Source organism: Citrus sinensis, chromosome 3, assembly GCF_022201045.2.
Source record: "Citrus sinensis cultivar Valencia sweet orange chromosome 3, DVS_A1.0, whole genome shotgun sequence".
NCBI lineage: Eukaryota > Viridiplantae > Streptophyta > Magnoliopsida > Sapindales > Rutaceae > Citrus > Citrus sinensis.
The window spans coordinates 13,095,047-13,121,400 of NC_068558.1; the positions used below are offsets into that span (position 1 = coordinate 13,095,047).

Consider the following 26,354-nt stretch of genomic DNA (forward strand, 5'->3'; position numbering starts at 1 on the left):
TAAATAAGCCATACCAAACAGGCACTAAGTCATATCAAACAGACACTTAGTATAATTCTTAATTTTGACATACATACATACATACATACATACATAAACTAATAGTGATAAATACGATATTCCCAAATCTACCGATAAATAATCTGTTAAATAAATTCCTTTAATAAATTTCAAAAGTCTAAGCCTAATAAATTCCTTTAATAAATTACTAAAGCCTAAGCCTTTTGCCGGCTTTATTATCCAGTAAATCATGTGTGGAGTGTGGACTCGTAAATCCTTAAATGAACTTGGATGAATTTACTAGATATAATTAACTTGGATCATACCTCTATTCTTCCACATCACACCACACCCTTTAAAGTGAGCCCTAAAGAAATGGTTGGGGTTCACATGTACTGCATCAGAAACATATATTATCAAATGATAAGTGATATCATGAAAAGCATACGGCACGAGATACGTGTGTGTGTTTTTTTTTTTTTTTTTAATTTCTGTAACATTAACGGCATGAAGCCTAATGCCTTAGTTTTCGCATGAATACTGTAAATAGTTTTCTATGTCCTATCTAATAGGAGGAAGTTTTTGCCAGCTCGCATATCTGTTGCTTGATTCTACATGTATCGAATATTATTACACGGCAACAATCATTAGGCGAGGCCTTTTCTAATAGTTTCATTGGATTGGGCTTTGATTAAAACTCCACCCGATTGACCTTTATTTTCGGGCCTAAATTCACTGGCTTTTTGCCTGTGCATTTTCATGTGTCTGCAAGGCTATAATTACAAGTTTAAAGATTTAAGGATAAAATTATTTGCTCCATCAAGGTAACTTTTTTCCTTCTTGTGTCTGTTATTTTTTAAACAAATTGCGTCAATTATTTTTCTACAACTGTGATTCATTAGTTGCTTTTTGACAAAAAATTAGTATGTTTTGCTGAACTTCCTAGTAGACTTAAATTTCAGCTAGAGTGGATATATTAGCCCCTTTATTTATATCTCCAGCTCCCATGTTTTAATAAATATTATTTATTCTAAACTCACCCTTATTAAAAAATAAAATAAATTAAAATAAATAATTTTCTTCCTTCTTAAGCTCTCAATATATTAACTGCTTATCTCCTCATTTTTTAACTGATTCGCAATTTAAATTAGATATTAATTCCTAATCAAAACCTAATCGAAATTTGAAAAAAAAAACTGTCATGCAAAATCAGAACCAATATCATTAATAATGATAAAATCCATCACTTGTTCATAAAATTTAACAAAAATTAATATTGAAACTCATTATATGTTGATGGAGGTAATGGATTAATTAATGGTGAAGAAGATAGATGATGGTGGTGACGATGATGAGCTTCTTGTTAATGAAATGATAAGGCTCATGACACGACGGGGAGAGAATAAAAAATAAAGAACAGCAATTTTTTATTCTTTATAAAGATAATTCTTGAAAATAATAAGATCAACTGAAAAGTGGAGCTAGCCAGATATTTTGAGAGGGCCAAATACCAATACTCTTTCAGTTGAATTACGAAGTCCAATGAGCTCAATTACCAGGCCCCGTTCTCTTTTTGGGCATGTTCTGTGCTGCTCGGGCTACGTTGAATCCAGTTGGGTCAGTGATTCAACTTTAATTTCACAAACCTATTTTGCAAACTACACACACCAAGACCTCCTCTACTTACAAAAATTTAGCCAACTTTCTACTCTCTCTATGGGTTGAAATAATCTCACAAACGAGGAATGGGTGTAGACCTGATGTTGATATATTTTATTGATATATTTTGTGCAGATTAAAATTCATTTTTATCAATATATGATATTTATATTTTCAAGTAGTACGATGCGATTCAATTTTTATTATACATCTGAGCAAAATTCATATTTTATATCACCTTAACAGATATTACTGTTTTAGTCACTTTAGTGTACAAAAATATTGTTATTTATTGCAACTCTAAACTTTAAGTTTCTCCAAAGACTTAGACAAGTGGTTATCAAGTAATTTTATTTAATTGATCACTCAAGTTCGAATGATGAGAACAAAATCAATTTGGGCTTTACCCACTATACCTTTTTGAAAATTAAAAAAAAAAAAAGCCAAACTCTAATCATGCATATATAATAATATACAAACTTTTACCATAAATGCATTTTGAAACTCTTTTTAATTCAAACAGACCTTATTTTTTGGTTAAAAACTCAATAAAGATTTTATCATGATCTAAGCTCTCTTGAGTTTTCAGTTATTTTACGGCATGTCTCCTTTATTAATACCATGTAGGGGTGTGATTGACTTATTAACATCAATCACACGTAAATTTTTGCCAAAAAAAATTTAGATTATAAGGAAATTTTGATCCCAAAGATACTTCAGTAGAATTTTGTGAATACTTTGTTGTCAATAGTAAAGGCAAAGAAAAGAATAAGAAGCACACAAAAAGATGGAGAAGAACCGTTGGATTGGCAAATTGAAGTCCTTGGAAAATCGGCCAGCAGCACCATTATTGTTAATCCGTTTTTGTGCAAGAACCATTGTGTCAGCAAACCCAAAAAAACAATAAAATTTACTTTTACACACTTATTAAAGTTGGAACCTAAGACTTAAGTCCTAAGAAAATCATTTCTTACTACGGAGCTACCCAAAACTTAGTCTTAAGAAGACTATTTCTTGGTATTGCTGTTAGACCTCTAACAATTCTGAAGTTATTGCTTAAACGGAAGCTATCTGTCTACTTGTTAGAGCGCAATTTATGCACTAATTTTGCATTATTTACTTCCCTTAATATCAATGTTTTGCACTTAATAATAGTGATTTACTTATGTTTTACTTTTGTAGGTGCAATTCTATTGATTGATGATAAAATTGAGCTATAAGATGATGTTTAAGGATGATTGTTCTCTTGGAGAAATTATGAGCGTCAGAAGAACTTTGTTGATAAGGCGTGGGCGCGTGCTGTCAACTGCGGACCTGCAGTTTTTAGTTTAACGTGTTTTGTATTTTTGGTTATTTTTGTAATTACGAATTTAATATTTCAGATATTAGTATTTTATTTTAAATAGAATTCTAAAAGAGAGGAGAGAGAGAGTATTTAAGGGAGGAATCTATTGTGAAAAGGGGGGATTTTTGGATTGGAGAAAAAGAAAGAAACCCTAGATCTAATTTTTCTCTTCTCTCTATGAAGAACTAAACCTATTTTTCTGGTTGAAGGATAACGAAGCTTTGATTCATCACTACTGTGAGATCTTTCTTGTGCTTTAATTGTTTTATTGCTTTTTGGGTATTTGTTTATTCTCTGTATTATTTTCATGATTATGTTTGTTAATTAGGTAATTGGCCACTATTTAATTATCAACTTAATCTATTGTCAATTAAAGGATTCATCGTATGAAGAATTTAATGTTTGTGACAAATAACATAGCAGAGAGTTGTGTTGTGAGAATAAACAATCTAATTTAAATGAATCATCATATGTGTTGATTAGGATTTGGGTCTCTCTGGTTTTTCAGGCTGTCAATTGATTAAATTCTATGATCGTATCTAGGGTTGTCTATTGATTAGGGAAATAACCAACGGTCGTACCTTGGTTATCGACTAGTTAAGGAGAGATTGGCTATTAGAGGGTCTCAGTAGCTATAACCGGTCTATTCATAAGTAATAATAATAATCTATATTTGAATCAATGATCAGTAGTCGAATCAAGCTGAGTTAATTCCTTCAACCAGAGCTTTCTCCAATTTGAATTACAACTTTAATTTGCATTCTTGTTATTTTAATTTGATTTTTATTATTGTCAACAATTCCCCCATTTTACGTTTTACGTTTCAAAAGGATTTAAATAATTACCGATCTCTGTGGACACGACCCTGCTCAATCACTATACACAATTTATTTAGAGTAGGAATTTATTTTTGTTGGCTTCGACAACCATCACTACTAAAAAAATGTAATGCAACACTAATCAGAGCCATGACCGTTGGTGATTAAAACAGCCATTTTTCAAAATGAAATGAATGTTAAGCATGACTTTCCCTTTCAAATACACTAACCTTTCAAATCTTGAGCAATTAGCTTTTTGGTTTTTCACTCATAATTTCACAGATGAAATCCGTGACGCGTTTTGATGAAATTGTGCAAAGAATCATGGTTGCAAAGCATCAATTTCAGCAATCATAATAGGCTGTGCTAGCTTAGTTCCCAAGTAGATATGGCCATGGGACACGAAATAATCTTCAAATACCATCACAATTCTGTAATAGCTCGAGACGGAACTGGTAAAAATTCTTACTACTTTTGATGCTATAGATATTCCAAGCAATGATTTTCGCAGAGAATCCGACAATCATTTGGAAGCTTGGTTCATTTTTAACTCCTCAAATCTTTATCACAACAGGCCTAACAAGTCATTCTTGAATCCTTGGACATCTCATCAAAAAACAAGCTTCACGGACAGGTTCCATGGCAACTGATATTTCTTGCAATTTTTACGGCTCGTAAGGACATAGAGTAACAAATATATCATCGTAATCATATAACCACAGCTAAAATGGGGATATTTATCAGGGGAGCCAACCAATTGCCGTCTAGGAGCCTTCAAAAATACCTCAGATTCAACTCTGGTTATAGCAAGGTCTCCTCATCCAGATCATCCTCATGATTATGGCAGTATGTACGACAGTGTTAGCATCTATTTATAAAATTATATATATATATATATATATTAAAGTTATTTACAATGACAGATGTTTACGTTTCCAGCAATATTTTTCACACTTCAATGATTTTTACAAATGTGCCTCGACAGAATTCAGGGTTGATGTTGGGTAAAGATGTAAACCTCATCAAACCCCTTCCTGCACTCAAGACAATGAATTTATAATGAGAACTAAATACCTATAGGGTGAAGCAGTCTCAAAAGAGGGGAAACAATAAAGAACATAGTTGCCTTACCCAGCCTTCCCACAAAATGTGGGCCTGTAATTGTAAATGAGATTGTCAAGCACTTTCTGAGCAGGAGGCCTGTTCACCGACCTCCGAGCCTCACTGCACCAAATATAATAGAGTTTGATGTCAGCCTAAGTTCTGTTGGTGCATACCATCATGGTATTACTAATTAAGTTTTGGTCTTCCAAATGTCAAGAACAGCCACTAATTTGTATTTTCAATAATTTGTTTACTTACTCAATTAGTCCATATGCTTGTATATGCCAAAAAGAACGTTGAAGAAATGCAGAAAGGTATAGAATACTATTTATTGCAAATAAAAGGCAGTAGTTAATAATGAAAGAGATGTCTCTATTAAGGAGATAAATTCAAACTCTACCTTGATTTAGTAGTAACAGATCCATCATGCATCATGAGTTAATCATTTTGTTTTTTCTACATATTTTCCAACCAAAAAGGAACTATATCCTAGTCGAAAAAATTAAATAGTCATGTACTGAGAAATGATATTATAGTTCTACTTCATGTGTACCAATCAAACTTACAAAATAAACCATCTATGATTTTTATGGTTTACAAGAAACAACCTGATAAAATAGTTTGCGACATGTTGAGTCACCTCAATGGCATCCTCTGAGTGTGGAATTGCTGATGATCCCCATTCAAAAGCATTTTTCTGTAGAATGATAGGTCAGTCATTTCATCTAAAATGGAAACAGTTACATTACAAAGAAATTTATTAATAAAATACTCAAGAATAGAGGACTGAATCCGGAGAAACAGATCAACTCAAACATGAATTTACATGAGCAAATGCATACTAACATAACCAGTCTAGCAACGAATATCTTTTAACATGGGCAATGCTAGGTATCCCAACATATAAGTCCCAATTTGAGTCCCAACTGATGTGGCATTCATTCATTAGATGTTGGTTAAGTGATTTTACTAGTTATCAAATCCATCATCCAATAGATAAGTGACACATGGCATTAGAACTCAAGTTGGGACTCAAATATTGGGATCCCAAAAATTATTGCTTTGAATATAAGTTTCAAATTTATAAAATTATACAAACATTAAACCAGACAACGAAGAATACATGAAGCTTGGTCTATATTGTTCAAAACTAAACAATTCTGCATGCCAACCATCCAATATCCCCATGATAAATCTAATCTTATTGACCTGTGCTGATCACCCTTCGTTAGACTCTAAAAAATCTCCATAAAGTTATGCCCTTCAATTATATGGTCTTCATTTACCTTAAAGCCACAACGCCAAGTGCCCAAGCAGGCTTACAGTGCCTATTCCTACAAACCTCCGCTTACCACATTTTCCCACTATATCAGGGAGCATGAACTTTATTTTACAACAATCTCTTCACTTAATTGTTACATAGCATGATTATTAATCCATTTTTATCCCAATTACTAGTTTTTGATAACTTCACACTCTCTCTGTAGAAGTTTGAGAGCCAAGAAGTATGCTCTCAGGCAGGTAACGTCACGCTACATGTAGATCAGCCTCTTCAATCACATTTCTCCATATCCCATTTCAACTGATTTGCTCCTATATATTCAAGAACAGTTCTACTGTGCAGCGTCACACAAGTTCTGAACCAAACAAAGAAATATATATCACCTCAATTTTTGGTTTTCTGATAAGAGAGACCATGGAAACCACTCAAACGAGCAATACTGAGCATTTATTTGATATAACATATGTCTGATATAACAATTGAAGGGCATAACTTTATGGAGATTTTTTAGAGTCTAACGAAGGGTGATCAGCACAGGTCAATAAGATTAGATTTATCATGGGGATATTGGATGGTTGGCATGCAGAATTGTTTAGTTTTGAACAATATAGACCAAGCTTCATGTATTCTTCATTGTCTGGTTTAATGTTTGTATAATTTTACAAATTTGAAACTTATATTCAAAGCAATAATTTTTGGGATCCCAATATTTGAGTCCCAACTTGAGTTCTAATGCCACGTGTCACTTATCTATTGGATGATGGATTTGATAACTAGTAAAATTACTTAACCAACATCTAATGGATGAATGCCACATCAGTTGGGACTCAAATTGGGACTCAAATTGGGACTTATATGTTGGGATACCTAGCATTGCCCATGTTAAACGATATTCGTTGCTAGACTGGTTATGTTAGTATGCATTTGTTCATGTACAAAGAAAGAATGACGTATCTAGTCAGCTTTTAGCCCAGATCATGAACATTTTGAGCTCAGTGCAAATGTTGCTCAAAAGCTTCACCACAAGAGGTTATATTTAACTTTGGGGCATGGCATGGGATTGGCACCCTCATTCACACCTCTCATTTTTAAGATTGAATATGAAATATTATTTTATGAGATTATTAGAATAAAAGCCAAATCAAGACAAGGTGAACCAACATCTGCAGCAATATTACAGTAGCTAATTGATAACTGAACCCCTCAGGTTATCCCACCTCTGGTAGAAAAAGAGCAGCTTTCTATTATTAAGCTTATGATGAGAAGCAAAGTGGGATGATATAAAGGTGAGATGCAACCCAACTAGCAAAAGCTCAGAATTGATTCCAAAAAAAAAAAAAAAAGCTAAGCCAAGCCCGCAAGCTGAGTTCCAGCTACTTGAGAGTGGTTTATCTCATTTGAAGCACTATCTTTTAAGATACGAAAAACCCAAAACAAATAAAAAAAAAAATTGCAAATGAGGCACAACAAGGAACATTGTGAAGCACACTGAAGTTCATACCTCTGGATGCCATTGAAAGGCAGTCACAGGATAGTCATAGGCTTGCACTGTGGAGACATAGACCTGATAATTATTAATTCCCCAGATTTGAAATTCTTTTAGAGAAATAAATAAATAAATATTACATGAGTGAAAATATTTCTCCTAACAGTGCATGCGTCCATGAAATAAAGAAAGGTTACATGTTGTACCTTATTATCCTCATCTGCACTTGTTGTTAACATTTTAAAAAACCTTGACAGATCCAGGTTCTTTCGCAGCGTTTCAGGTGAAATGCCATACTGAAACAACGGCATAACACGTAAAGTCAGATCAACTAACTATTTAATAAACCACCCACACTAATTTCAAAATCAAAACATTTTTTGAGTTCATTTTTCAAAATCTGCGTCTGAGTTTGTAACAGAAGAAGATGATCAAAGAGTCCAAATATACAGAATTCTTCACAGGACTATGAATCAAAGATGAAAGAACAAAGCAAGAATGCCAATATGCTTGCAATTGGACCTGACTCGTTCATCAAGCAAAGATTAGTCATAATGCTAGTATTATTTTCTCCTAGGCTTAGTCTCTTTGCTAGCGGTTCTTCGAAGAACAGAATGTTCTTAGTCTGTTCCTTACTAATATGCGAAAAATCGGCGTAAAAGATGGAACAAAGGAGAGATATCAACTTGAGTTTGCAAAAGAATGAGTTGACCAAAGAGGTAATATATACCAAATTCTTCCATGGCTATGACTCAAAGATGAAAGAAGAAATGAAATTGCCAATATACCAGCAAATTGGACCTGAATTGTTCATCAAGCAAAGATTAGTCATAATGTTAGTATTATTTTCCCCATGCTTAGTCTCTTTGCTAGCAGTTCTTCAAAGCAAGCATATTCTTATTCTGTTTTTCGCTAAAATGCAAAAAATGGACATAAAAGAGGGAAGGAAGAGGATCAACTTTAGTTTAAAAGATATAATGGATTTTATTCTTCAAAAATAATTCTTTGTTATAAATCTCACAGTTTAATAATCTTCAAGCAATTGAATCTGGCTACAGAAGTAGACAGCAAGTTAACAGTACAAGGTCTCACATGATGGTTTTGCATGACAAGGCAATCTGTACTCAACTTTTTAATCAACTGCGGTGGAAACCTGCAAAATGGACATCAAGTTGCAAATGAGGGACCAGAGGATTCGCTACTAATAATGTCACGCAAAAATTTAGGACCAACAAAAAACAATGTAAATAGATAGTAGTTAAGTTGTTACATCATAAAAAATGACATAAAACAATGCAATAATAAAAAATTATGTAAATTTGAAACAGTAAAAAATTATATACCTTTGAAACACAGTTCCTTCAATACTAGTGTTTTCGATGAATTGAAGAGTAGATGCCTGATCTGCTGCATTAAATGACTCCAGAATATTTTTGTCCTATTATTGAGGAGGAAAAAAATAATTCAAATCAATAAAATCAAAGCTTCATTGAAATATTCCAAGCATCCAAAATTTCAAACGTATGTTTGGCTAAACTAAACAATGAAGTACTTTGGCAATGAAAAAAATTAATATAATAAAACAAAGAGGCATACATGGAGTACAAAGCATACTTCAAATGATGCTTTTACAATAGAAATTAGGAAACATACGCAGACCACAAGTAAAAATGAAAAAAGAGAGAGAAAGATTACCTTGCCGATGATCATTGTCAAAAGTTCAAAGCCTAAGCAGTGAGCATATAGTGGAAAATGATCACCCGCGTCATTCTTTTCTAGAATTTTCTGCAAGAAACCGAAAAAAACAAGAATTATAAAACTAATAGTTAGTTGATAAGATTTAACGGAATGAAATCCACAATGCACGAAAATTAATATTTGTTTGCTTGAAGCAAATGAAAATGGAGAAATGTAAGCCTAAGATATAATACAATCAAAGTGCTTTGGAACTCATGATCTGTTTGTGAATATTTCATATGCTTCCAGAAAAGCACTGAATACATTTTCAAAACCAGTTCTTTAAATATTACAAAAAGGCAAGGCATAAAAGTAACTTAGCAGTTTTTGTTTCCAGAGAAAGCAACTTCAAATACTTTCGAATTAGCTTTTTAATCAAATGAGCAGTGTTTTTTTAAAGTAGCATTTAATGAATTACCTTGAAAACTTTTTCAACAATCTCATAGTACAAACCATCTTTGGCCCAGCCTCCAGTGTACAGTACACCATTTACCAATTCCAGCTTCTTCAATAAGCATCACAACAACGTCAGCTGACCAATAACAACAAATAAACATAAAAAATAAAATAGAATTGATTTTTTTTAAAATTACCTCAAAAAGAACATCTTCAGGTTCGTTATAAATAAGAGGAATAACACGAGCACCGGCGGATTCAACGAACTTAACGTAAGAAGCAGCAATGTAGGACGCATTCGTCGCGTTGTTCAATCTCCCCGAAGCGCCGTCGCCTGGATGAGTAACGATACCGATCACCGGGCGATAATTTAATTTCGAGTCGGGTACGGGACACCGAGGGCCCAAGACGGATAAGCTACTTACGGCGTCATTTTGTTGTTGTTGTCGTTGGCTTGGTAAGAGAATCTTTGATTGCGCTTCGACTGAAGAGAATTCTTTCGAGAGAGAGAAAAGGATCGGAATCCAAAGATAGCCCCACATGTCGGACGAAGATGTGGAAACGAGAAGGACCCGATCCGATTAGGAGGATTTCTTTTGTTTTTCTTTTTTCTTTTTTAATTTTTTTTCAAAGAAGAGAGAGAATTAATAGTACTCTAATAAGGGTAATCCGTGGGGACTGGGGACTATTGCCAAAATTCGTGTAATAATCCCTCCCACTTAAAAAAATAATATATACACACACACTCTTACAAGATTACAAAAAATGGTGAAATAATTATTCAAATTCTCAATGAAAGACACCAAAAATTGAATATGGTGACAAACAAATTAATTTTTAAACTTTTTAACTATAAATAATTTAATCTATTTAGTAAACTAATAATATTTATTTTCACCAAGTTTTCGTTAGGATTCGATTCAAGTCAATTAGGTAGCTTTTGTAGAATGGTGCTTAAATATGATTGAAGCAAATAAATTTATATTTGAAGAGAGCTTGTGCTAAGTTTGAGTTTAGGTGTGTTTTTTTAATGTTTGGTGCATGTGGTTTAGATGAAGTACACTAGGTGCTTAACTGAATTACACTAGATGGTGAGCTAAACTAATATGCACAGTGAGTTGAGATGGTCATATAAGAAAAAAAATAAGGAGAACGTAGTGGAGTCTTGTATAAGTTGATATGGAGAGCTAATGTGTGTTTAAGAGTAGCTCAGATGTAGTTGGGGGACAACTTAAGCAGTCTCAAAGAATACTTAGCGTAACTGGAATAGCTCAGATAAGCTCATACGTGAAATACAATATCGACATCAAATTAAAAATATAGTAAAATAAACACAAATATAAAGAACACACAATGTTTACGTTGTTCGACCTTCGGTCTATGTTCGTGAGAGCAAGTCATCACCAATCTATTATATAAAGGAGAGCTTACAAAAGGTTTTATATTACAATAAATAAATAACACAAGCTAGATATACAAAGATGTTTGGTGTTTATAAAGATGAAGATGATGAATAAAGATATGGAGAATGACAATATAGTGGAGAAGATGATGAAGGTAGATAATAGAAATGGCCTTCCAAAAATAGAAAAATGGGCGATAATTTAAAAGATGGAGAGTGAGGCGGGGGGGGGGGGGGGGGGGAGAGGAGCAAGTGAGAGGAAAGGAGAGAAAGTGAAAGAAGAGGAGAGCGTCTCAAATATTAGTGAGTAAGACATTTGTATAGTGAAGGTTAGTAAAGTTAGGGTCAAATGTTATTTTTAAGTTGAAAAAAGAGAATATTTTTAGGATTATGTGTCATATTTAGGGAAAAAGGGACAATAATTTTTTTTTTGCATTAAATCTATTCTTTCTCATAAATATTTTGAAGTGTCAAATCTTGATTGTTGATTTCCAAGATCATCCAATGTAGTATATGCCTCGAAATGGCTCTTTATATTGCACCAAGTATTGTGCTTATATTATCCTTGTAATTATCTACATGTAATTTATTTATTAGTCTAAGATATCATTCAAAATTTACCCCCAAATAATATTAACTTTATTTTTAAAATAATTTTAAAAATTTGAATCATTATATTTATTTTAATAATATATTTGTATTTATTACAAAGATTTTAAAGAAATCTTTAGATTAAACATATTTTACAATTAATAAAATATATTTTAGGTATTAGCAATATAAAAGTTATTTTATATAATTAAAATAATTTAAATTTTTTATGTACTTATTATAATATTATGTTTCTATTTATTATAAAATTTACTTTATTATAATAAAATACGTCTAATAAATTATAAAATGTCAAAATATTTTTTAGATATTTAAATTTATTTTAACACACACACACATTTATGTTAACATCATATTTCTATTCATTATAAAACACTCGAGTCAATTTTTTTGGGTTAACATAGAATCAAAGGGTATTATGGTTAAAAAGATGTCTTAGTATCCCTTATTAAAAACTTTGAAGCCTATATAATCATTTTCTCAAATCTTAAGAGTATAGCCGTGCTTTATATATATAGGACAATGATACAATCTGGGAGTAGCTACCAAGGGTCCCACCATGTGCAGCCATTGGTGCTTTTGAATTTAAATTCAAAGGCCACCAGCCTTTGTTCCACACACTGTTTCGAATTGGAACAGTACCCTCTATATATATATATATATAGAATAATTAATGAAAGCATTCTTTTTTTTTTTTCCTTTAATATTTCGAACTCATCACTAGTTGTGACTAGCAAGCCTGCTTTAATATGGGTTTAATTTGACTAATTCACTCATATAACTTAAAATAACCAATTTGTTTCATGACTAAATATGACTACCAAGCCCACTTTAATATGAGTTTAATTTGACTAATTCGCCCATGTGACTTAAAACGACCAAACTATGTAAAAATATATGTTCTCACTTTGTCTTAATAATTGAGTTATTTAGTTTTATTACCTGTATAATATATTTTTAAATGGAATCCAACAATTGTTAATAATAAATAAATTTCATAAGATATTATGTTACAAAGATACTTTCTTGATTTAATTAAAGATTAACAATCGTGCAATAAAATAGTACCAAGAAATCATTTATAATTATTGAATTTTATATAAAATAATGTAAAGTATACTTAGAAAAAGGGCAGAAATATTTCCATCTCATTATTTTTGTAAATCTATCAAATTCTTATTATTTTTAAAATATGCAAATCAATAAAAGTTTCGATAATTAATCAATCAAGTCCTTCTTATAAATTTCTTACTTATGAATCTTTGATAATTAAGGTTACTTTAAGCTGAGTTTTATTTTAGTATAAAATAACTAAATTACCCCAAGAAATGTGAGCTCTCATATCTAATAATTTAAGTATTTAATTTAATTTTAATAAATATCTAAACTTCTTCTTTATTTGAATTTTTTAAAAATAAAGTGAACATATTATAATTATTTCTTACCAATGTAATAGTTTTACAAAATTAATATATGGGGTGAAAATATCAGCACCCTTAAAAAAATCATGAGAGCAAGTATCGCTATCCTTGGAAAAAAATAATAATAACACGTCTATCCCTATATTTTCATGTTTTTGTAAATGAAGATTCTCTATTTACTTTAAATAGTCACCGAGCCATTTACCACGTGAGCTGTCTGCTTTACAAATACATGGTGTATGAATATTTCTGTTTGATTAATTATTGGAATAGCAATTAATTATTGGAGCAGCAATGTCTAACAATGACACAAATACCATAAGAAATTATGAAATTGGGTTAGTAGTACTTGGTAAAATTGTCATTAATGATTTATTTTATTTGTCAAAAAAAAGTGCAATATATATAGTCGTATAACTCTCAAATATCAATGCAAAGATACAAATTTAACAATGGCACTTATTCCACAAGCACAAACAAGAAAGAGCAAGCACAAAGTAAACTAACAAACAAGGCAATATGGTGAATACGGTGTTATCTTAGTTAGTTGAAGCTACATCATCCAGAAACTTCTCTTTAATCTTCTTGAGCTTTGCTGCGGCATCTGTCATGTATATCCTTTGGTCTGGTGATTCCATGCAACAATCCAATGCCAAATGCATGATGCTTGATAAACAATCCATTTTGACAAAAAAGGATTGCTCATCTCGCGCCAAATTTGCATCAATAACTTGAGTCAATTCACCGGATAATGACTTATTTACCCAGTCCCTTAAACTCATTTCTCCGATAAACATTTCATCTGTAGGCTTCTTTCTAGTGAAAGTTTCCATCAACAGAACACCATAACTATAAACATCACATTTGGTTGAAACAATTCCCTCTGATCCGTACTCTGCATTTTTTAATTTTAATTTATCAAAGGGTATGCCGTTATGAAACAAATACTGAAAAAAATAAGCTTTTCATAACAATGCACCCAAATATTGCATGTGCTTAAAGAAAAAAGAAAAACAAAAATTTGAAATTAGATTTGAAACCTTACCTGGTGCCATATAACCAATTGTAGCCATTGTCATGGTTTGTGTGACAGAATCATCTCCATCGCCTAAGAGTTTGGAAATACCGAAGTCACTCACATGTGCCACCATATCTTCATCTAAGAGAATGTTGCTAGGCTTCAAATCACAATGAACCACAGGTGCTAATGAATGACCGTGATGGAGATATTCAAGAGCCAACCCCACATCTATCATTATATTCAACCTCTCTAGTATGTCTAGGAAATAGTTGTGAGAATACAACCACTTCTCAAGACTACCATTAGGCATGAACTCAAGCACCAAGGCTTTAAAATCTATATTGCAACAGGTGCTAATAATCTTTATGAGATTCCGATGTCGAACATTCCGCAGTATTTCACATTCAGAATCAAAGCTCTTAAATGCTCTCTCTAGTTGCAGATGGAAAACTTTTATTGCAACATTAGTTCCATCAGAAAGTGTTGCTTTGTATACTGATCCAAAACTACCTTTACCAAGCAAGTTACATTCATCAAATCCATTAGTTGCCCGTTGGATATCCAGATACGATGTTCTTCTCCATGTTGCCAGAGGTAACAAAACTTCTTGATTCGCATTTTTCGTGCTTCTCTTGTTGCGGCGTCTTACAATGAATATAATGACCATTGCTATTAGTATCGTGGATATTATGCAAGGAAATATATACTTCAGGACAAACAGAGCAGTTTTCTTGGATCCTTTGCTGTTGTTAAGTTTCTTACAAGGTGGGACTTGGAGTCTTGGTGCACCACAGAGTGCATAATTCCACAAAAATGATTGAGCTAAAAAGTTTTTAAAAGGCCCCTTGGTAGGAATTTCCCCTTCTAACCTATTGTGAGATAGATTGAGTTGTTAGAGATATAAGAGTTTCTCTAATGACTTGGGATTTTTTCCTGAAAGATTGTTTTCTGAGAGATCCAAGGATTCCAAGCTTGGCAGACTGCCAAATGATTCTGGAATAGGACCTTCGAATTGATTACCAGCCAAGGACAGATTTGCTAAATCTTTGAGGCCAGCATTAATTACTGGAATATCACCAGATAATTGATTTCTTGATAAATCTAAATATATCAAGACCTTCAAGTTTTGTATATTTGAAGGAAGAGAACCACTTAATAAATTTGACAACAAGTTTATCTGCAAGATGTACTCTAGACTCCACATGGATGATGGTATACCAGAAGTGAACTCGTTGGAATCTAAGTAGAGTTCTCTTAGAGATATCAAAGTGACCAAACATTGTGGGATATGTCTAGAGAGCTTATTTTCACTTAATGACAAAATATTCAACCCCTTCAAGTGGCAAATATCATTGGGAATGGTTCCTCTCAAATTATTTTTTTGGAGATCTATAGCTTGTATCTGCTTTAATCTTCCCACCGTTGTTGGAATAGTTCCACTCAATTCATTATTGCGGAGGCTCAAGGCTATCAAGCCACCTAAATTTCCAATTTCTTGGGGAACGCCGCCCTTGAGTTTACAATCGTGCGCCAAAAGTTGTTGAAGAGAAGTAGAGAAATTTCCTATTAATGATGGAAGGACGCCACCTAATGGATTAGAAGCCAAGGCTAAATATGTTAGATTTCTACAATTAGTCAAAGAAGAGAGAAAACTCCACCCTGCAATAGATGATTCACTCGTCAACTGATTATTCCCTAGGTTGAGAAAACTGAGGAATCTCAAATCGCCAAAAGAGTTTGGAACAAGGCCAGAAAAAGAGTTCTCGCTCAATTCTAGGGTATGGAGTTTAGAAGCATTGGAGATGGAGTTGGGAATTGTTCCGATAAGTTTGTTTTTGAATAAGCTTAAAAAGCCTATGTTTGGAAGCGAGTGGCCAGTCATTGATGGTAGGTGGCCTGAGAGTTGATTTTCATACAGAGTGATGATTGTTATGCTTGAAATATTGAAGATTGTGGGTGGAATAGGACCGCATAAGTTATTGCTTTCAAGAAGTAAATACTTCATGTTGATGCGAGATTCCGGTTCCCCTCGTTCTACGATCAGGATCTCTGCTCGATCAACTTCGTCACGACCAGGAGGTCTCCTCGCCAGGCTTCTTCTCCAGAGGTCCCTGCGTACACAGATAAGTCAGAGTACGCCGGTTGTTTTCCCGGCGCAAACCCTCCGACGCTCAAGTCAGATATGAAGGTTCGGGAAAAGCTTGCCACAGGTCTTATGGCGTTTTTTGTGGTTTTCTCTTCTTTTTAGGTTTTTTCTCTTCTTTTTAGGTTTTTTTCTCTTCTAATCTCCAGAATGCCAACCCTTTTACCTTCGTTGGCTACCTTTTTATAGGCTTCCTCTGAATCTCAGTCTTCCGCTCTTTTTTAGACGGTATGGGACTCCCACTGCTGCGTTATGGGCAAAACACGGGATTTAGCGTGTTACGCCACGGTTCAGGGGAAAGCGTGGCTGCCATGGCTCTGTGAGACCTTGCGTGTTACGCCACGGTTCTGGGGAATGTGTGGCTGTCATGGTTCTGTGAGATCTTGCGTGTTACGTCGCGGTTCTGGGGAAAGTGTGGCCGTCATGGTTCTGTGAGATCTTGCGTGTTACATCGCGGTTCTGGGGAAAGTGTGGCCGTCATGGTTCTGTGAGATCTTGCGTGTTATGTCGCGGTTCTGGGGAAAGCGTGGCCGTTGTGCCTAGATTCTCGTGCTGGAGAGCACGTCTTGCCAACTGCCGTCGACCGGGTCTCCTCGCCTCTCGATCTCTAGCCGGAATGGCCTTATGCCCCTTATAGGAAATTGGCCTCGCGGATGACAACATCGTGGGCGAGCAGGATATTTCTGTTCCTGTTCTTCCACGCACCAGGCTTTAATGGAACACACCGGTTCGCAGAACTCCGCCATCAGATATCTGCTCGTCATTCCTGGTCCCTTCGACGCATTTATCCCAAACAGTATCCCTCCCAAACACCGGTCCCCCAGTTTCTGGTGTTGGGTAATGTAGTGGACCAGCAGTAGAAACTCGATAGTACTCGCCCGCGTGGGATTGGAAAAGGCTGCCAGGAGTCATGTCGCATTTAATTGCGGACGTGGTGACGTGGCAGAAATCCCCCCCTCCATTTGAATTTCAAACCGACGGTTACGAGATCCTCGGGATTCGGCGCAGTTATATGCTGGCAACCCAAGAGTCCGTCCTCATTTGGAAAGCCAAATCCTCTCGAACGGCATATTCACCATTCACTATGTCTCCGTCTACGTCTCTGTTTCTCCGGCAAAGAAGTTCCGGCACGAAGCCCCCCCCCTTGCCTTTCTCCGATTGAAGCGGTACTTCAGGTATTACTTCTCTCTCCTCGGTCTCGAATAGTTTGTAGATAACTTCTTTTTTCTTTCGTTTGGGTAGTAGTTGGTGGTGTTGTGGTTAGAGTTTAGGGAATGTCGAAAGGCAAAGAGAAGGTCGTTGAGGTTGATGACGACGAGTTGGATTTCCTGCCTAGTCTGCTCACCAATCCCGCCTTTGACCCCGAGGTCCCCTTAGAGCCTGTTAGGCCTAGTGTCAGGACTAGTGCTAGGAGCATGTCTCCCCAAACGACCTCTACAAGCGGGAGTAATGGTGAGGATGGATCTTCTGACTCCGAGGATACTTTGAGTGAGGGTCGAGGAGATGATTCTGGTGAGGCGTCCCCATCGGGGGCACCGCGACCAGAGGGGAGGAGCACAATAGGAGGTAGAGCCCTATCGCGGGATTATGCTATTGATTACATGACGTGCACGACCACGTTTGATGAGCTCGAGGACCTCCGGCTGAGGTATAGCATTCCTGGCGAGATACCTCTCAAGGTCCCGGGAAAGAAGGATGCTCCCAGCCGGCCTCCTAGGGGATATGTTACCCTGTATCTGGACAGCTTTAAGTACGGGCTGAGGTGTCCCTTACAACCTTACTTTGCCCGGATACTTAACGGGCTAAATCTAGCTCCTGGTCAGCTGAATCCCAACGGGTGGAGAGTGCTCTCTGGTCTGTTCATATTGTGGGACAGATGTTGCCAGAGCGAGCCCACGGTTGATGAGGTGAAGCACCTGTACCAGCTAAAGAGCAGCCCCAAAGATGCCGGCTGGTACTACTTCCAATCTAGCACCAAGAGCAGGAAACCTATAACCGACCTCCCTACTGGTGGTGGTGAAGAGAAAGTTCTTTTTTGCTGGGGGTCCTTGGGGTCAGGTCGCACAAATGGACGGGAAGGATTATCGGGTCCCACCCCGTTTCACGGTCCCAGGTTGCCTGCTCGCTCCAGATGTCTTGTATCCATAATTGTTCTTGTTTCATTGGCTTGTTTCTAACCAAGTGTCCGTTTATGTTGTAGTTTCTTGGGGCGTTCATTTCCCACTCCGACCCGGCCCGCTCAAACGGGTTAAGGCTGTGCTAGTCAATTCCTGCTCGAGCCGGGAACTGATATCCACATACAACTTGCTCGAGTCTCGCTTGATACTTCCTGGCCATAGGATGGAGGACGCTGTGATTGGGGCTCTGACCCGAAAACGTTCTCGACCTCCGACCACGAAGAGGGACGAGAGTAAGGATGCCCCTGCCGCGAAGCGGGCCAACATCGTGCAGCAGGCCCCACCCTTGAAGATTTTACCTCCGGCTCCTGTAGAAGTCGGGGAAGCTAGTGGAGTAGCCACAGATCCTGCTACCTCTTCTCCTCCTGTCGGGCCTCGACCTCGCTTACCGGACAGCCGAGCAGAACATCTGGTCCCTTACCTCAATGAGTTAACTAAGTCCGTGAGCAAGAGGGACCTGGAGGCCTTTGACGGCCGCACCTTGGGTGAGCTGGTGGGGGCCATGCAGCATAGCGCTTTCCACCTCAGCTGCATGACCACCTATTACAAGGCTAAGGTTGGCCGCTACGACCGGAAGATGAAGGAGGATATCCAATCGGCGACGAACAGAGCTGACGTTGCCGAGAAGAAAGCAGGGGAGCTGAATCTCGAGAATCTGAAGCTGATGGAGCAAGAATCACTTGCTCAAGCAAAAGCCATTACCCTCGAGGAGGAGTTTACCAAGGTCACGGAGGATCTGCAAAGGCAGAAGGCTATGTATGAGGCTCAGCTCGAGTCTCTCCGTGACTCCCACCGAGCTCAGGTCGAGAACTTGGAGAGGGAGGCCGACAACCAGTACGACCAGGGACTCCGGCATTCCTATCGTTGCATCATGGCCGTCCTCGGGAAGCAACACCCTGACCTCAAGATGGATGACCTTGCAGCTGGCGTTGCTCGGCATATGGATGAGGAGGCGGCCAAGGAAGATGCCGAGGGGGTGGAGCCGATCGTGATTGAGGAGGAAAACTCTCCTCCTCGTGGAGTCCCTGCTGAAGTTGGCGAGGCGAGCACCCCCCCAGACGCAACTGGCGAGTACTATCGAGTTTCTACTGCTGGTCCACTACATTACCCAACACCAGAAACTGGGGGACCGGTGTTTGGGAGGGATACTGTTTGGGATAAATGCGTCGAAGGGACCAGGAATGACGAGCAGATATCTGATGGCGGAGTTCTGCGAACCGGTGTGTTCCATTAAAGCCTGGTGCGTGGAAGAACAGGAACAGAAATATCCTGCTCGCCCACGATGTTGTCTTCCGCGAGGCCAATTTCCTATAAGGGGCATAAGGCCATTCCGGCTAGAGATCGAGAGGCGAGGAGACCCGGTCGACGGCAGTTGGCAAGACGTGCTCTCCAGCACGAGAATCTAGGCACAACGGCCACGCTTTCCCCAGAACCGCGACGTAACACGCAAGATCTCACAGAACCATGACGGCCACACTTTCCCCAGAACCGCGACGTAACACGCAAGATCTCACAGAACCATGACGGCCACGCTTTCCCCAGAACCGCGACGTAACACGCAAGATCTCACAGAACCATGACAGCCACACATTCCCCAGAACCGTGGCGTAACACGCAAGGTCTCACAGAGCCATGGCAGCCACGCTTTCCCCTGAACCGTGGCGTAACACGCTAAATCCCGTGTTTTGCCCATAACGCAGCAGTGGGAGTCCCATACCGTCTAAAAAAGAGCGGAAGACTGAGATTCAGAGGAAGCCTATAAAAAGGTAGCCAACGAAGGTAAAAGGGTTGGCATTCTGGAGATTAGAAGAGAAAAAAACCTAAAAAGAAGAGAAAAAACCTAAAAAGAAGAGAAAACCACAAAAAACGCCATAAGACCTGTGGCAAGCTTTTCCCGAACCTTCATATCTGACTTGAGCGTCGGAGGGTTTGCGCCGGGAAAACAACCGGCGTACTCTGACTTATCTGTGTACGCAGGGACCTCTGGAGAAGAAGCCTGGCGAGGAGACCTCCTGGTCGTGACGAAGTTGATCGAGCAGAGATCCTGATCGTAGAACGAGGGGAACCGGAATCTCGCATCAACATTTTGGCGCCGTCTGTGGGGACCCAGAGCAAAAAGCTTCTGTCGATAGCAAGAAGAGGGGTGGAGTAAGCGAAAGGCAATGGAGATAGGAGGAAGTAGCGCACAAGGGGGTGACATGAGGCTTAACGATTCCGTGACGCTGAGGGAGGTAATCAGCGAAGCACGGGAAAAAGTCATGTTCGACCGGATGGAACGAATGGAAAAGCAGATGGAAACCTTGACAACCATCCTGCATGAGCTGCGGAACGAGCGAAGGGTAACCCAAGAGGGAAGGGTGAGAGGCGGTGGAGCGGCACCAGGTACCGATAGTGCGGAGAGAAGTCAAACCGCTGGGAGATTTGGTGGTGAGAGAGGTAACGTACCTCTGCGGGGAGAATTTCATAGAGAAAGAGAGCAGTCCCCGGTAAGACAGACTTGTGACGGGGGCGACGGGGCGGTGAATGCAGAGGAAACAGAACTGAGGCAACACTTGCATGATGTAGAGCGAGAGCGGGATCAAGCTGCAGCACGTGACCCGGGTCGCGCAGGACAGCTGGAGGAGGAAGTGCGAAGGCTAGCGCAAATAATTGACGACATGCAAGGGAGGAACAGAGCCCCTGGTTGGAGGATAATGCTGGACGGGGAATCACCGCTCGCAGCAGAGATCATGAGGGCAGTTATTCCGAGAGATTTCCGCCTCCCCGACCTCAGATACTCGGGAAGAACTGACCCGCTGATGCACATAGAGCGCTTCAACGACATAACGGGGGTACAGGGATTATCTCCACCCCAACGGTGCAGGGTGTTCTCACTATCCCTTGAGGGACGTGCACGAGAATGGTACAGGAAACTTCCTCGGGGCAGCATAAAAACCTTCGAGCAGATGTGCCAGGAATTCGCAGAGCAGTTTAGTGGGGCAATGTCACCGGAAGATGACATGATGGAGCTGAAGAGCATGAAACAGGGGGAGCAAGAAACCCTTCGGGAATTCATCAAGAGGTTTCATCGGGCTGTCCTCGACTTGGGAGCCTTCAACCACCCTCAGGCGTTAAGGGGACTGAAAGAAGGGGTGAAGATAGGAAGGCTGTGGTACAATTTGAGAAGCCCAGCTATTCAAACGTATGCAGCCGCATACGAACAGGCTAAAAGAGACATCGAGATTGAGGAGGAGAAGGCTGCACGGATCAAGACAGACCAGTTGGAAGGGTTAGGGAGGAAAGAGAAGAAAGCATTACCAACCAATGGGCCGATCAGGAGGAGGGACCACCAGATCTCCGGTAGTGGAGCAGGAGGTAGGGTAATTGCTTACCAGCCTCATCAGAGGCCGTCACAGTATCAGCGCAGCAGGGCGCCACCTCCTCGTTCCCCAGCTAGGGAGCCTTGGAGAAGACATGATTCGACATCCGGTGACCTTCATCAACATTCCCACGGAAGCAGGACGAGCAGACCAGAAGCACTCCCACCGCCCCCAACTCACAGTGGGGCAAATAGAGAAAGAGCAGTGCATCTGGTCGACCAGAACCAGGACTATGGGCGGTACACTCCCTTGAAGATGCCCCTGGATGAGGTGTACGAGGCCATAAAGGATCGAGGGCTGCTGCACCTCCCTACACCAATAACAAAGCTACCCAACAGGAGGGATAGAGGACGTTATTGTAAGTTCCACGGCACCCATGGCCATACCACAGCAGAGTGTAGAGATCTCAAGACCCAGGTCGAAGATTTGGTGAGAAATCGGTACCTGGACGAGTTTATGGATGGGACTTTCCCGATGGTGGCCACAACAGATGAAGGGGAGCGGAGTGATGGAATCTTGAGACACGAGCCGCCCGCAGTAAGGGTGATAGCTGGGGGCCCAACGTTGGCCGGAGACTCGAACAGATCGAGAAAAAATTATGCCAGATACGCCATGACCAGTAAAGAGATACTCTTCAACACCCCAGCAGCCAAACGAGCAAGGGTCAGGCAAGTGCCGATCATGTGGACGGATGAGGATGAGGAAGGGATTCTATACCCCCACGAGGATGCTTTAGTCATCAAGGCTACGGTCGCTAGCAAGAAGTTTGACCGGATACTGGTTGATACGGGGAGCTCAGTTGATGTGCTATTTAAGTCAACTTTGGAAGAGATGGGAATAGCCGACCGGAAGTTGGAATACACCAACACCTCCTTGAAGGGGTTCGGAGGAGGGAAGCTGGTCCCTCTGGGCGTGGTCGAACTGCCTATCACAATTGGGAGCCCCCCGACAGAAAGAACAATGATACTGGACTTCGTCGTAGTGGATGAGGAAGGTCCTTACCAGATGATCCTAGGTCGGCCATTTTTAAGGATGAGCAAAGCGGTGTTGTCCAACCATTATCTGGCTCTGAAGTACCGGGTAAATGGGGTAGTCGGAGTGGTACAGGAGACCAGAGGATCGCAAGAAGCTGCTACTCCTCGGCAGCAAGGGAGGCGATGCAGATAACATCCCTCGATACCCGAGTGGAAAACAAGACTGGCAGACAAGAACCCGTAGAGGATCTGGAAACAGTAAGCATGGGACCAGAGAACCCGGGAAAGACGATCAGAATCGGGTCGAGACTTGAGGGAGAGCAAAAGCAGGAGTTGGTGAAATGCTTACAGGCTCATGCCGACGTGTTTGCCTGGACACATGAGGACATGCCAGGGATTGACCCAGAGGTAGCATGTCATAGGCTGGCAATAAAGAAAGGTGCTCGGGCAGTAAGGCAGAAGAGGAGGTGCTTCAACCAGGAGAGGTATGAGGCTGTAAATGATGAGGTGGAGAAGCTTCTGAGAGCAGGGTTCATTCGGGAAGTCAATTACCCAGAGTGGATATCAAATGTGGTGTTGGTAAAGAAGGCAAACGGCAAGTGGAGGATGTGTGTGGATTTCACAGACCTCAATAAGGCGTGCCCAAAAGACAGCTTCCCTTTACCAAAGATCGATCAACTAGTAGATTCAACGGCTGGACATGGTCTGCTTAGCTTCATGGACGCATTCTCGGGATACAACCAGATCCCCATGTACGAGCCGGATGAGGAGAGCACGGCTTTCATCACTAACCAAGGTCTGTTCTGTTACAGGGTGATGCCATTCGGTCTCAAGAATGCTGGGGCCACCTATCAAAGGCTGGTGAATAAAGTCTTTAAGCCCTTGATCGGGAAAACCATGGAGGTGTACGTGGACGACATGATCACCAAGTCCAAAATCCCGAAGGAACATGTCAGACATCTCGAGGAGACGTTCGAGCTTTTGAGGAAGTATAAGATGAAGCTCAACCCGGAGAAGTGTGCTTTTGGGGTCGAGTCAGGGAAATTCCTGGGATTCATGGTGAGCCATAGGGGGATTGAAGCAAATCCCGAGAAGATCCAGGCGATTGTGCAAATGACGTCTCCTCGAAACCTGAAGGAGATGCAGAGCCTCACGGGGAGGTTGGCGGCGTTGAGCAGATTCATATCCAAGGCTACAGATAAGTGTCAGCCATTCTTTTAAGTGATAAGGAGGGGAAAGAAAACGGAATGGACCCCAGAATGCGAGGAAGCCTTCCGGAACTTGAAGCATTACTTGCAGCAAGCTCCGCTACTGTCCACACCGAGGGATGGGGACAAGTTGAATCTGTATTTGGCGGTATCTGATCGGGCCGCCAGTTCCGTTCTGGTGAGAGAGGAAGAAGGAATTCAGTATCCGATATACTACACCAGCAAGGCCCTGCTCGACGCTGAGACCAGGTACCCAACGTTGGAGAAATGGGCACTGGCCCTTGTGGTTGCTGCTCGGAAGTTGAGGCCGTACTTTCAAGCATTCCCGGTCTCGGTAATAACCAACCAGCCATTGCGTCAAATTCTGCACAAGCCAGATGCCTCTGGTCGGCTCGTCAAGTGGACTGTAGAGCTGAGCGAATTCGACATAGACTATAAACCCCGCGCGGCGATAAAGGCCCAGGCAATGGCCGATTTCGTAGCTGAGTTCGTGGAGCCCGAAGTATGCTTGGATCAGCAAGATGCAGATATAGGCAACGACGAAACTCAAGTATGGCAGATATCTGTGGATGGGTCATCAGGAGAGCGGGGTTCAGGAGCAGGGATTGTCCTGGAAGGCCCAGAGGGGGAGGAGATCTCTTATGCTGTAAAGTTGGAATTTGCAGCCACAAATAACCAGGCAGAATATGAAGCCTTGATAGCAGGTCTGGAGTTGGCTAGGGCCGTGAAAGCAGACAGAGTTAAGATCAGAACTGATTCCCAGCTGGTTGTGAATCATGTCAGTGAGAGATTCCAACCAAGAGAGGAGAAGATGGAACAGTACCTAAGGATAGTCAGGCAGATGATGGGGAAGTTCGAAGCAGTGGAGGTGATACAAATCCCCAGGGAGCAGAATAGTCGAGCAGACATTTTGGCTAGGATGGCAGCCGTAGCCGACCCAAAAATGCCAAAGTCGGTCCCCCTAGAAGTGAAGTCTCGCCTGAGTATCGAGCAAAATTTGGGGGTGTTGCGGATAGAACAAAAAGGCTCGTGGAGGGACCCGATAGTTTCATACCTTAGAGACGGGGTCTTACCACCAGATAAGCTACGAGCTCGGAAGATTAGAGCTCAGGCCTCGAGATACACGATGATCGATGGGGTACTGTATCGGCGAGGATATACATTACCGTTCCTTCGGTGTTTGGACGATGACGACGCAGATTACGTGCTGAGGGAAGTACATGAAGGAATTTGCGGAAATCATTCTGGCGGGAGGTCCCTGGCCCACAAAGTTCTAAGGCAGGGATATTTCTGGCCGACGATGCACCAGGATGCGCAGAGGAAGACCAGGAGCTGTGCAAGCTGCCAGAGTTTTGCAAATTTCTCTAACCAACCACCAGAGAAGCTCACCTCCATGGCCTCCCCTTGGCCATTCGCCCAATGGGGAATTGATCTGATCGGCCCATTGCCAAAGGGACGAGGAGCAGCAACACATGCAATAGTTGCTATAGATTACTTCACGAAGTGGATAGAGGTAGAAGCCCTTAGCAGGATCACAGAGAAGAAAACAACAGACTTCGTGTGGAGAAACCTGGTCTGTCGATACGGGATCCCATATGCCTTGGTAACGGATAATGGCAGACAGTTCGATAATCACAGCTTCAGGGATTTCTGCCAGAACCTCGGGATAGAGCTGAAGTATTGCTCGCCTGCTCACCCTCAATCGAATGGACAAGTAGAAGCAGCCAACAAGACAGTCAAGAGGCTTCTGAAAACCAGGCTCGGAGCAAAAAAGGGTGCGTGGGTTGACGAGCTGTCAGGTGTGCTATGGGCATACAGAACAACCCACAAAACCGCAACTGGGGAGACACCGTTCGCTTTGGCTTTCGGACATGAAGCGGTCGTACCGGCTGAGGTAGGAACGACCACACACCGGACAGATTATTTCAATGAACAGGAGAACGACGAGCAGATGTGTTTGAATCTTGATCTGCTAATGGAGAGGAGGGAACAAGCAGCCGAGCGATCAGTCACTTACCAACAGAGGGTTGCTCGGTATTATAACCAGAAGGTGAACATACGGCAATTCAGGGTCGGGGACTGGGTACTGAGAAGAGTGAATCAGAGCACCAAAGATTCGACTCAAGGAGTGCTGGGACCGAATTGGGAAGGGCCGTATAGAGTCAAGCAGATAGCGGGGCCCGGAGCTTACAAGCTGGTTCGCGCGGACG

The 26,354-nt window shown here is 40.3% G+C and overlaps 4 protein-coding genes across 8 annotated transcripts; 1 reads left to right on the forward strand and 3 right to left on the reverse strand.

Moving 5' to 3' along the window:
• Positions 1–4,693: 4,693 nt before the first annotated feature.
• On the reverse strand, positions 4,694–10,505 carry LOC102629472 (gamma-glutamyl hydrolase 2-like). Of its 5 annotated transcripts, none has more exons than XR_370566.4 (10): positions 10,025–10,504; positions 9,850–9,936; positions 9,390–9,479; positions 9,038–9,132; positions 8,787–8,847; positions 7,901–7,990; positions 7,710–7,772; positions 5,535–5,623; positions 4,954–5,051; positions 4,694–4,856 (listed from the first exon to the last, which is right to left on the reverse strand). XR_370566.4 is itself a non-coding variant. In XM_006477789.4 (10 exons), exons 1-10 carry the CDS (start codon positions 10,367–10,369, stop codon positions 4,811–4,813), a joined length of 1,059 nt encoding a protein of 352 aa, XP_006477852.2. In that variant the 5' UTR covers positions 10,370–10,503; the 3' UTR covers positions 4,694–4,810. The 5 variants fall into 5 exon arrangements, 3 of the variants coding, with proteins under 3 accessions (XP_006477852.2, XP_024954193.2, XP_052292586.1); XM_006477789.4 differs by having other exon boundaries at positions 4,954–5,046; positions 10,025–10,503; XR_003065308.2 differs by lacking the exon at positions 7,710–7,772 and having other exon boundaries at positions 10,025–10,505.
• Positions 10,506–13,636: 3,131 nt separating this feature from the next.
• LOC107176896 (probable LRR receptor-like serine/threonine-protein kinase At3g47570) lies at positions 13,637–16,268 on the reverse strand. Its single transcript, XM_025098014.2, has 2 exons — positions 14,308–16,268; positions 13,637–14,157 (listed from the first exon to the last, which is right to left on the reverse strand). The coding sequence occupies exons 1-2, from the start codon at positions 14,948–14,950 to the stop codon at positions 13,802–13,804; spliced, it is 999 nt and encodes a 332-aa protein (XP_024953782.2). The 5' UTR covers positions 14,951–16,268; the 3' UTR covers positions 13,637–13,801.
• On the reverse strand, positions 15,176–16,288 carry LOC127900580 (receptor kinase-like protein Xa21). The gene has a single exon (XM_052435734.1). The coding sequence runs from the start codon at positions 16,286–16,288 to the stop codon at positions 15,176–15,178; it is 1,113 nt and encodes a 370-aa protein (XP_052291694.1).
• A 1,412-nt stretch (positions 16,289–17,700) lies between these two features.
• LOC127900581 (uncharacterized) lies at positions 17,701–19,917 on the forward strand. Its single transcript, XM_052435735.1, has 3 exons — positions 17,701–18,280; positions 18,627–19,684; positions 19,840–19,917. The coding sequence occupies exons 1-3, from the start codon at positions 17,701–17,703 to the stop codon at positions 19,915–19,917; spliced, it is 1,716 nt and encodes a 571-aa protein (XP_052291695.1).
• The last annotated feature ends 6,437 nt before the right edge of the window (positions 19,918–26,354 follow it).